This window comes from Gigantopelta aegis, chromosome 3 (genome assembly GCF_016097555.1).
Source record: "Gigantopelta aegis isolate Gae_Host chromosome 3, Gae_host_genome, whole genome shotgun sequence".
NCBI lineage: Eukaryota > Metazoa > Mollusca > Gastropoda > Neomphalida > Peltospiridae > Gigantopelta > Gigantopelta aegis.
In genome coordinates this window covers 27071825-27083673 of record NC_054701.1, presented here as the reverse complement: position 1 = coordinate 27083673, position 11849 = coordinate 27071825, and the positions used below count along the sequence as shown (strand labels likewise).

Below are 11849 nucleotides of genomic sequence, written 5' to 3'. Positions count from 1 at the left end.
GACAATGCCAGACCCCACCGCGCCAGGGTGGTAACGGACTTTCTCAGACAACAAGGTATCGCCAGGATGGATTGGCCAGCATATTCACCTGACTTGGCCCCAATAGAGCACGCCTGGGACGAATTAGGCAGGAGAGTTCGGGATAACCATGCCCCTCCGGCCAACCTTCATGATCTGGGTCAACTTCTTATGGCAGAGTGGCAGGCCATTCCCCAAGAGTTCTTCAGACGTCTGATCAACAGCATGAGGCAACGATGTGTCGAGTGTATTCGCGCCAGGGGTGGATTCACACACTATTAAACGAATGTTCTAATGTGTAAAATCCATGTTTGACAACCTTCAACTTTGACAGCATGTCATGTGACTTTCTTGTATACAGTGACGTTTATTTGTGTTTTTTTGTAAATATGGAACAATAAATTAAATTTTTGGTGTAGTTTACATCATCAATCTAATACACTCTGAAACTTATTTGGTTATAAATTTTTGACCCTTAAATTCTTTTGAGTAGTATATGTTGTCTATCTCACATTCCATATTAAACACTGACCAAAAAAGGATATATACCATAACAGGATATATTAAAAGACAGACCCTAGTTTCAGCCCACGAAAATGCACACTAAGTTTAGTTAATCTACAAACCTGTAACACATTTGGATAAAGTTACAATTAAGTGAAACATGAGTCTGTGACTTTGAAATGGTTAAATACGCTCTAAAAATAGACTAAAACTCGACTCCATAACTGTTACTTCTCAAACGCACATGCGTTTTTACAATATGAGAAATGCCTTTTGTGATATTAAAATTACCAGGATTACCAAAACCACTCCAAATGTATGGAAATGGATATGCTAAACAATAAAATCTATTTAAAGTATGATTTCAGTACTAGGGTATGTCCCTTTAACACTTTACGTCAACTGAAAGGATAGGGTTTGATTACAAGACTTATTATACCTTGGGTTAAAGCTCTATCCCACATCATACCAGTTGGTCTGTAACACCATTTGTATCAATATAAAATGGTATCAATATAAAATTGTGCCATTTCATTTTATTCAACAAAATCACTAGTGCATAATAATCCTGTATTACGTCTTAATATTAACTTTCTGTGAATATATACATCTATATACCATATATGTATTGCCGAAAATCTGTTTTCATGTTGCTATATGTGAATGCCTAATAACCACCGGCTGCATTAAAGATATATGTATGTGTGTATAAGTATGTTAATATAATAAACTATTACTATATTGTCACTTGTTTTATTGTTATGTTAATAACTTTCAGAATAATTGCAAAGTAGGCACAAAGGCAAATTGATTAAATAATGCCATGGAAGTCTGTTAGTAATTGGACAATAAGCATACTAAGATTAACACGTTATTAAACAAGTTCTGCAGATAAGCTGAAGGTTGGAACTATTTCATATTGTTGCCAGTTATAGTACTAGTATTCAATTGCAGTACTGTAGAAACTAGCAGCCATATTTGAATTTGCAGTGTTAAACAACTTTATCTAGATATAGGTAACATCAGGGATCATTTGCTTTCAGCTAGAAAATTTATTAGCGACTAGTATTTAACATTACAGAATTGTTTAGTGATCTGTGAAACTTGCATAGCTAATCAGAACACAATCAGACCTTGCTTTCTAATGTACGCGGGTACAATCGCACTCGTACAGCGCACGTAATTTCAATCTAACATGTGAGAAACAGTGCACATTACACTCAACAAATGGCACAGGTAAAATAGATGAGTATATTTATTTCTACTGTTTACAAAAATCAACAGTTTTCATCGCTCATTTAGCTGATAGGAAGGTCATTTTATTAAAACTATAAACATTTAAAACATGGCAGTGGCTTCCATGCAGTCGTTAAACTGGTATTTCTCTTTGTTGAATAAATCGGGAAATACTGGTTTAATAGACAATTTTGTAGACATACCAGTCAAAATCCACACTGCCTATTTCATTTCTTTTGGAGAGTGATTTTTCACTCACCGTAGCATATTGAGGTATGCGATTTTTCACTAGCCTGTAATTTTCAAAAACCAAGGACTGCACAATACTGAACAAAATGTTCCCTGGTCATAATTCAATTTCACAAAACTTTCCCAGCACTATTCTAATCATTAAATATATTATGTATGTCAAAGTAAGTGTCCATTTTCCATTTATTAAATTTAATCAAATACAGAAATGTATGGACAATTATTCTGAAATCTATTTTATCACAAATGTTGTTAACAAACTGGAGTCTACATTGTAAACTGGTTCTCAAAATATGGATGGCAATATATCACATCGAGACTTTTGTATTGTAATTAACAGGTTAAAAAAACCCTGATATAATTGTCCACCACTAATGTATACTGCACTTGTTTCATGCAATGATCCAACTAAATGTATTTTCAAACACTGGAATCTAAAATACTGATAGCATAATCATTATACCCAATTACGGTTAACTGAAGCTTACAGTCTTGGGTAGCCAACTCAGCTGTCTGACCAGGATAAAGGTAACTGAAGTTAATGGGTTACAAAGAAAAACCTGCTTTGACCACTAAGGTTAGTTCAATGGATAAGCAGCAAGGGGCCTTTTATATGCACTTTCCTTGAGATAGGGAACTAGCTACAGTATTTGATATATCGACCATCAAACAATACTAAGTTTATATACATGTATTGAGCCTACTGTAACTGGTGTATTCATCTTGAAAAGATGCCAGTAGTTACCGGAATACAAAGCCAGTATGTAGTGATCTGAAACTGGATATTAACACTGTGACATTATGGCTGATATTGCATATGCAAATCTATGTTACATACTCTTATTTCCGAAAAGTGAAAAAACTAAAAGCACCTCATAAATCAGTGCTGAAGGTTTTCTCCTTTGCACATATATGGTTGTAAACAACTCAAGTACCGTATGTCCTAGGGGTGTGACGAATACACATCGTGGCGAATACGATACATATCATGAATATGAGGTGATGAATACGAATATGTATTTACATCCATGAATACACATTACACAAGTACAAAGGCTTTGCTGAAAGGAAAAAAAAGTCCCGAAAGTTAACGGAAATAGCCGAAGTATGGTGCGCGTTTCATAATGCGAATGTTTACGAACGTTTTCCTTTGTTTCTGTGGGGCTGTTTAACCCTGTTTGTTGTTGTTGTTAGTTTTCTGTTTGCTGGGGGGGTTTTCTGTTCAATTAAGCAATATACTGTTTCCCGCGATCGCTCGAATTCGAAAATATCGAAAGATAACTACTCACTAGCAGTGAACAAAATTCACTGCAACAATCCTACAATCACCTTTTCGCGCAAAACATTTTAAAAGCCTCATACGGGAACCAAAATAGTAACAAGTTAAAATATGTATATGTTATTATCGGAATTTTAAAATATACCATGGCCTTTGCAAACATAAATGTACAAATTGTACATATTTTTAAAAATATTCTTAAGTGCTTTGATAACAATTCACCCTTTTCCATGCGTGCAAACCGAAACCGTATATACATTGTATAATGTAGACAGAAGTTATGGATTACCGGTAAATTAATTTTATTTTGAATATCAAATATATATTTTTAAGGCCATTTTGGTTTTTGGTATCTAGTATTAATCAATTTATATCCATATTTGAATTGCTAATATGCCACAGTTCTCGTTAAGAATTATACAAATATATTTTGCTTTGAGCTGCCATTTAAGTTAGAATATTGGTTCAACATTATTGATGTTGCACTGCGAGAATGCATAAATTAACAAACTACACTTGCCCGTGTCTCGTATTAGGCTGGTTGAACGAGACTATGCGACGTCATACAGTGTTTTGACAGAAGCGCAGTCAAGCTGCATGTAGAGTACCAGTCCAACGCATGGAATAAAAAAAAAAGGATCGGTCAATGAGTCTGACTATGCGGTTGACCTAATATAAAAAAAGGACAATAAAAACAATTGAATCGTTATTGTGTTTTGGTTAGTATGATTCGGTTCAGCTAGTGACGAATACGAATGCAACTACGATACAGATTGCTGTTCGGTGCACCGAATATTCGAGTATATCGTTACACCCCTAGTATGTCCCACAATTTGTTTTTGAAAAAATTACTTGTGAACTGCCATAACTGCATACCCATCTTGATTATCTGCAAGATTTAAGCATCTATATTTGCCAAAGACAAATTTATGCGTATATCCAGGGAGAGTGTGATGCAAGTACACACACATTAAAACAGCTGTTTAAACAACACATTATGCCCTCTTTATTTATTTTTTATATCAACTTTTGGTACATTACTTAATAGTCCACTTTCTTCTCAAAATATGCCCAAACTATCTGACAGCATGTGTGTGAAACTGACAGATATTAAATGTCTATATTTTCTTAATTTGTTAAGTGCTGATCACAACATAGTAAAATATTACAATTGAGATGTAAATGTGACACACAAAATATGTTTTTGGTTTAACGATACCACTGGAGCACACTGATTTATTAATCATCAGCTATTTGGTAAGTTGGTAATTTTGACATAGTCTTAGAGATGAAATACCCTACAGTTTTCAATTAGTAGCAAGAGATCTTTTACATGCACCATACAACAGACAGGGTAGCACATACTACGGCCTTTGATATACCAGTCATGGTGCACTGGCTAGAATGAGAAATAGCCCAATGGCCCTACCGACGGGGATCGATCCTAACCGACCGTGTATTGTCCCGACCTTGTGATGCACAAAGTACAATGGTCAGTGACATAGGAAATGTTCTGCATCTTCAATAGGATGTTCACAAGCACATCTTGGATCATCTAAAAGTTAATGTTTGTTTTGTTTAACAATAGCACTACAGCACATTGATTTATTAAGCACCAGCTATTAGATGTCAAACATTTCATTTGGTAGTTTTTACTTACAGTCTACATTTTTTTCATTAGCAGCTAGGGATCTCTCATATGCACTTTTCCATACAGGACAGTACATACCACAGCCTTTGCTGTACCAGTCATTGTGCACGGGTAGGGATGAAAAAACAAAAACAATCAGAGAATGAGTCCACTGAGAAGATTCGATCCTGTGAACAAAACACCCCAGATTATCTAAAAGATGACATATTAGTGATTTCCCTAGAAATTAGGCAAGGCATGGCAGACCAAACACTTTTGGGGCATTTTCACCATTTTTGGGGCACTTGTTTTTCATTAAATATACAAAAAAAAAAAAATTAAAATAAACATTACTGTAATTTATGTGCTTGCTTTAATAAATGAATGGCAAAAGATATAAAAGGCATATTTTATTAATTAATAATACCTTTTTGGGTGTTTTATAAAGGCAATTTTAGAATTAATTAGTTAAAAAGGCTTGTTTAATCTCAGGGCAGCATAGCGCTGATTGAGGCAAGATGGTGCTAGACTATTGAGGCATGGTTCTGCACCATGCTAAAACAAGCTAGAAAAAACACTGCATATAAATATATGGCTATCCATGGTACTCATTTTCAGTCAACAGTGCAGTTTTGTTGATTTAAATCACCATAATAATTTGTTTTTAAAAATAACTTAAGACAATATACCTGTAACAGTGTTAGTCTGTTAATGTTACTACTGTGTTACTGATTGCAAAATAAAGCAACTCAGTCTTTCTAGTTATTGTAATCAATACTAACATTCATATGTATATATATAAACTTTTAACGTCTACTTTTTTATTCTCTACATGAACATATTGTCACCAAGTTAGAAAGCATTACATTTCATTATGAAGAATGAACTTAATTCATATTTAGACTTATTGTAAATTAATCAGCATTTATAACTATCTTAAATTACACACTAATGATAGCAACACAAACAACAATGCTGTACAGGTTAATTTTATTAAAACATTAAAATTAAAACATTTTCATTAGGAAATTATACTGGAAACAGAAAGAGGTCCTTAGTTCTAATTTTCTCAGATAATCTTGTTTGAGGGAAAGTGGACCTATAATAGCCAAAATTAATGGTGTGTGTGTGTGTGTATGTGTGTTTCTTGGGTTTTTTTTACTTTGTTTTTAAGTGAACCTGATATGGTATGCTTGCAACAGTGTGTCCCATGAGGGTGTTAATTATTGTTAATAAACTGTTTTATACTCAATTTTTTTTTATTATGGATCATAAAAATATTTTCATGTGTGAAACGACAATATTCATCCAATTAATATGAATCACTGTTCCAAAAAGCAGAAATAGTTTGTGGACCACAATTTATTGCCAGTTGTGAATTTCATTACTTTATGATGCAACATGATGCCTGCAAAAAGCACTAACCATCAAAACAATGTGAACAAGTATGTGTCACGAAATGGACTTTCACGTTTGTGACGTGTTGGCAGTCCAGTGTGTCATTAATAAGGGGCATGATCACCATTTGCAGCTATGACAGCTTGCCATTGCATGCCCTTGGATGTGGTTAACAATGTTCTGATGGGAGAGATCGTTCCATTCATGTTGAAGGGCAATCTCTAGCTCATTAAAGAGTCATTTGTGGATATGGAAGTTGTAAAAGTTGATGAAGCTGATCCCACACATTATGTTCTATTGAGTTTAAGTCAGGGGAGTGAACAGGTCAGCTTTTTCTGCTAACAGTTTTTCTCTATCATATTCAGTTACCACATCTGCATGTTGGGGATGTGCAATTGTTATGTATTAACACAAAATCAGGCTGAACAGCATCCATGAACAATCTCAAAACAGGATGAGATTTTAGTTATGTACTGGATCGTATTGGGGCTCCATTTTTAATAGTTATCCACTTTGTATGGCCTTCTTTTCTAAAAAAATATCCCAAGCTAAATCATTAATGAGCCCCCTCTAAAGTGATTATGCTCTGCCACTGCACACTGGTTATATTGCTGACCTGGCTGTCTCGATACTCACCTGCTACCATCATGATAATCCAAATAGAAGTGGCACTCACGTGTGAACCACACTGATATAATTACAAGCTCATTCCATGATCCCAACATTTTTTTATTCAGTATATATTTATGTGTACCACATACATAATAGTAATTTAAAACAAAACCCCAAAACTATCAACCGTAGGTGCTGAATAGTATGTGTATTAAACACACACACAACACTCAATCTATAACACTAATTACCTTTGTAGACCGGTAAATAATAATTTAAAACTAAACCCAAAATTTATCAATCTTAGTGGAAAATATAGGTGATGGTTAGTGAAAACGTAATTAAATAAATTGAAAATGTTTATGTATATATCATTACAATAATTTGCATTATTCTTAGTGTACAAATCAGGCACAGGTCAACATGGTTTCTTGGGGTAACCACTCCCCCAAAGAACCTTAAGTGGCTTGCCCCCACCCATCCACCCCTTTAAATTTTAATTTTTGAAGGGCATGGCCAGTGTTGCCTTGACTTTTAATAACAAAAATTAGGTACCAAGACAAGCTGGAGGGGCATCATGGCAAAACTGCTTGTATACATGTTTAAATGCAAACACATCAAACTGTTTTGTCAAACCATTTTTTTTTCTTTTTGCAATTTTTAAATAATTTTGCTCAATTAAGGATATATATATACCAGCTACACCATATAATGTAAAAAGATAAACTGTTAATTATTAATTAATTTAAGACTTGCTTTTCCTCGAAATGGTTGTTTGTCTGTATAAAGCTGTAACTACGAAGCATTGGTGTTGATCAAAGCTGGTGTAGATGCAGTGTGGGTGGGTGCTGAAGCTGAAGGGGTCAGTTGCTAGGCGATCTAAATATGGATTTTAATGAATATTGTTTGTTTTTTTACACTGACAAGAATATATCTCATACTTCTCTGTTATTACTATTAGAAAACGCATTTTGGTTGGTCCTGTAAAAAAAAACCCATATAGGGCCGGTTAGAAAAACATGCTAATTTTGTACTTGGATATACTATATATGGTAGCAAACTATCACAGCATTTTTATTGCTGTTGACAACGTCCTATTTTCAAAGTACAATGACACATAAGGATGGTAACCATGGCACTTACCATCGTTGCTGAGGTAAATATCGAACCCTGCCAATGTTTAGTGGATGAACAGAATGAATTTATATCTTTTGAGACAGGTTAGGTGTCATATATATTTGTCACAATGTCAACTGTATATACAGTAACAGGTTTATGTATGTTGTTTTCACAGGTACATATTATTACCATATATTTGGTCCTATCAAACATCTATATTTCAAATGATTTTAAAATGCATCCTAGTTTAAATATTTAAATAAAATAAACTTATACCCATTTCCAGCAAAAATAGTGTTTTTTGTCGAACATAATTTCACTTCCCCATAATGGGTTGTTACAACCCAATAATTCGATGGACGATGAAAGGACCTAATCAGAGACAAAACAACTCGAGGAGAATGGGGAAAAGGGCAAAATGACTCAGGTGCAAATGGGTTTTAGGGCGAATTAAAAAAGCAATTACCTTTACCTTTATTTTTTTAGCTTTTATTTGAATGTCAGTGGATCATCTATTTGAAATAGCCATAATGAAAATGCTATAGCCAAATTTGTTTTACGCAGTACTGTATAGAGTATTTATATATGAATATGAAAATGTATCTTTTTCAGCTAATTGTGTACAAACTGGAATAAATAGGAATAACAAAACCTCAATGGGGGTAGGGGCAGTTACTATATTACTTAGATTTTTCAGCGGGGGTGGGGTTGGAATGGGGTTATGCAATATTTTCAGAGTTTGAAGCCAGTACCCCATACACCCATCCCCACTTCTAAGGCCTGTGACATTAAATTAACAAACATACAGAAATATGGGGGTGGGTGGATGTTTATGGGGGTGTTGTTTTTTCTTTCTTCCTTTTTTTCCCCAAATATTTTTTATTTTATTTTTTTATATAGAGCTCATTATTTCTTTAGAATAGCAATCTTTATGTTACCTTGAATTGCTGTTTTTTTCTTTTCATTTTTTTAAGTGACCCATCAATTCCCCACCCCAATTTCATAATTTGTGCCATGTTGTTGCTGTGGATTTCAGCGTCGTGTTAAATGCTTGTTGTGATTTATGCTTACAAAATGCCTCAGCTAAGAATGCCGACTTAACAGTATCCTCCATTTATTAAATAAAAACCCCAACCTTTAATAAAATTAAAATTTACGGTCTTTTTAAAATCCAGCTAACTTATTAAATGTCACCTCAGTCTTACAAATTTGTATCTAAAATTATCTAACAAATATGATTATTGTAAACTAATTTTATTCAGTGTACATTTAACTGCAATTTGTACAATTTAAATACTGCATTTTCATTTCCGGCGATCGCGATCTGCATGCGTGCTCTCGACCATTGGTACGAAATTAACAAAGACAAAGGAATAAAAAAAACCTGCAGTTAGGTATTCATTGATGCGAACAACTACTTTTTCTACAAATTAACATCAAGATTTACTTTTGTGTAATCGTATTGTATAATGTCCGCAACGATGTCTCTTGACACGCGGGTGTCGGCTGACTCTGAAGCGTGACGTATATTCGCACCGAGAGCCGCCCTCAGTTCAGCCAACGAATGTTCTTCCTAACGTTCGAGAACTATTTGATTGGTGTTTGTCGTGTCCATTTGGTTTAACGTGAAGTGCACAAACCAGTCTAGAGAACGTTTTGTTTTTGTTTGGTCTGGCTGAACTCAGCTCTTGAGACGGCCTACATGTCTTTCGGCCCTGAACTGGCATGTGTATTCAAATTGACACGCATTGTCGGTCTGTTTTTATTACTTTGGTTCAAAGATTTTACAAAGTGAAAATAACAAGTTACAGATTTTCCAGACATTGGTGTCATACATGTTGAATGCATGACGTTAAAATTAATAACCGTGATTATTAAAATAAGCAAACATTATAAGGCCTACGCTGTATTCTGCATGACACTGTTTCTCGTGACCGGCCTCGGTGGCGTAGTGGTTAGGCCATCGGTCAACAGGCTGGTAGGTACTGGGTTCGAATCCCAGTCGAGGCATGGGATTTTTAATCCAGATACCGACTCCAAACCCTGAGTGAATGCTCCGCAAGGCTCAATGGGTAGGTGTAAACCACTTGCACCAACCAGTGATCCATAACTGGTTTAACAAAGGCCATGGTTTGTGCTATCCTGCCTATGGGAAGCGCAAATAAAAGATCCCTTGCTGCCTGTCGTAAAAGAGTAGCCTATGTGGCGACAGCGGGTTTCCTCTAAAAAAATATGTGTGGTCCTTAACCATATGTCTGACGCCATATAACCGTAAATAAAAAATGTGTTGAGTGCGTCGTTAAATAAAACACTTCTTTCTGTTTCTCGTTACCGGTCGCGAGATGGCTATTACGCTAATTGAATATTTGGTAGTATTATTATGTTTGAGGTGTCGGATAGATTATGTAACCATTTGTTATCAGAAGACAGAAAATGGCTTAGCCAAAATTTTAGCCACTTGCAAATTTTATTACCCATTTATTTTTTAAATTAGCCAATGGCTAACTTGGCTACCGACAGCGAGAGCCCTGCTTTATTTATTACACCACTGCCAGATAAAAAAAAAAAAGACAACAGAAGTCATGTGATTTTCAATAACCTTAGAAATCAAGATTCAGAAAACATGAGTACCTTGGCTAATCCTTTATTATAAATTAAATTAGTAAGTAATATCTCCTAATTATCTTGAAATCATAAATGTGTCAGTTATTTAGATCTTTAATGTATTATTTGTTTCTAACTTTGGTGTTATATTATTTATAGTTACTCTAGACCTATACACATGTATGATATGTACATATGGGATGTGAAATGTGCAAGTGAATAAAACACATCTTCAAGTTGCATTACAAATGACATGCAAGTGATTTTATAACATTTGATGAGTTGATTTCAACATTATTAGTATTATAACTAACTGACTGATGCAAAGCTTGGATATCAATTATTGTGTAACTAATTTATCTCTGATTCACCGGTGAAACAGACCACTCCCACTTATGCATGCAGTTGACAGTTCAATGCAATTTCATCTTATTTCGCCCATTTCGTCAAGATGCACAAAACAGTTGCCTTGGGTTTTGTACATGCCAACTTATGAACAGTTAAAATAATAAATATACGATTGTTAATTCGAATAGTGGCATTTTGCTTGGTAACACCTCAGTTAACTTGGGTTCACCACTCGACTCACGAGATGGTGAGTTTATCAATGGCCTCACACCTACCGCTTTCAGAGCAGCCAAACGGTCCTTCGTCATTTTCACACCAGATTACTAGTCAAAAAATGACTATTATTTGCAAATAATCCAAAATCTTTTTTCTAGGCCATACATTTAGGCATACAGTGTATTGAAGCACAGCTCAAATGACAAGGATCAAATCAATACAATTTTAATATTTGCATGTACACTGTCTCCATTTTTGCGCATGTCCGGAGTTCCTCTTCCGCTTCTTGGGTCTACGCGCCACCTTCAAATTTGACAGGTGCGCGTTTTGCGAACACCTAGTTTGGCACCAAGTGTGAATGGTCTGGTTTAACGGGAAGTTTGGTGAAGATAAAACGTTTATTTATTTGGCAATGAATTCATTTCACGTTTTACGTGACTATCAGAGCCTATTTGAAGTTAACGTGAACAATGGCGTAGATAAAATAGACAGACGGGATAGAACTATGCTCAACTCGGGTAAAAAAAAAAAAATTAACGATACCACTAGAGCACATTGATTAACCAATCATCGGCTATTGGATGTCAAACATTTGGTAACTCTGACAGTCTTAGAGTGGAAACCCGCTACATTTTC

General features: G+C 34.9%; 1 protein-coding gene across 2 annotated transcripts in view; it reads right to left on the bottom strand.

The window, feature by feature from the left end:
- LOC121367797 (syntaxin) overlaps positions 1 to 11456 on the bottom strand; it is a 99057-nt gene extending 87601 nt beyond the window's left edge. For both annotated transcript variants that reach the window (XM_041492171.1, XM_041492170.1), the window contains exon 1: positions 11273 to 11456. In XM_041492171.1, coding sequence (XP_041348105.1) covers positions 11273 to 11305 — 33 coding nt within the window. In that variant the 5' untranslated portion in view covers positions 11306 to 11456. The remainder of the gene's footprint in view (positions 1 to 11272) is intronic.
- Positions 11457 to 11849: the final 393 nt, after the last annotated feature.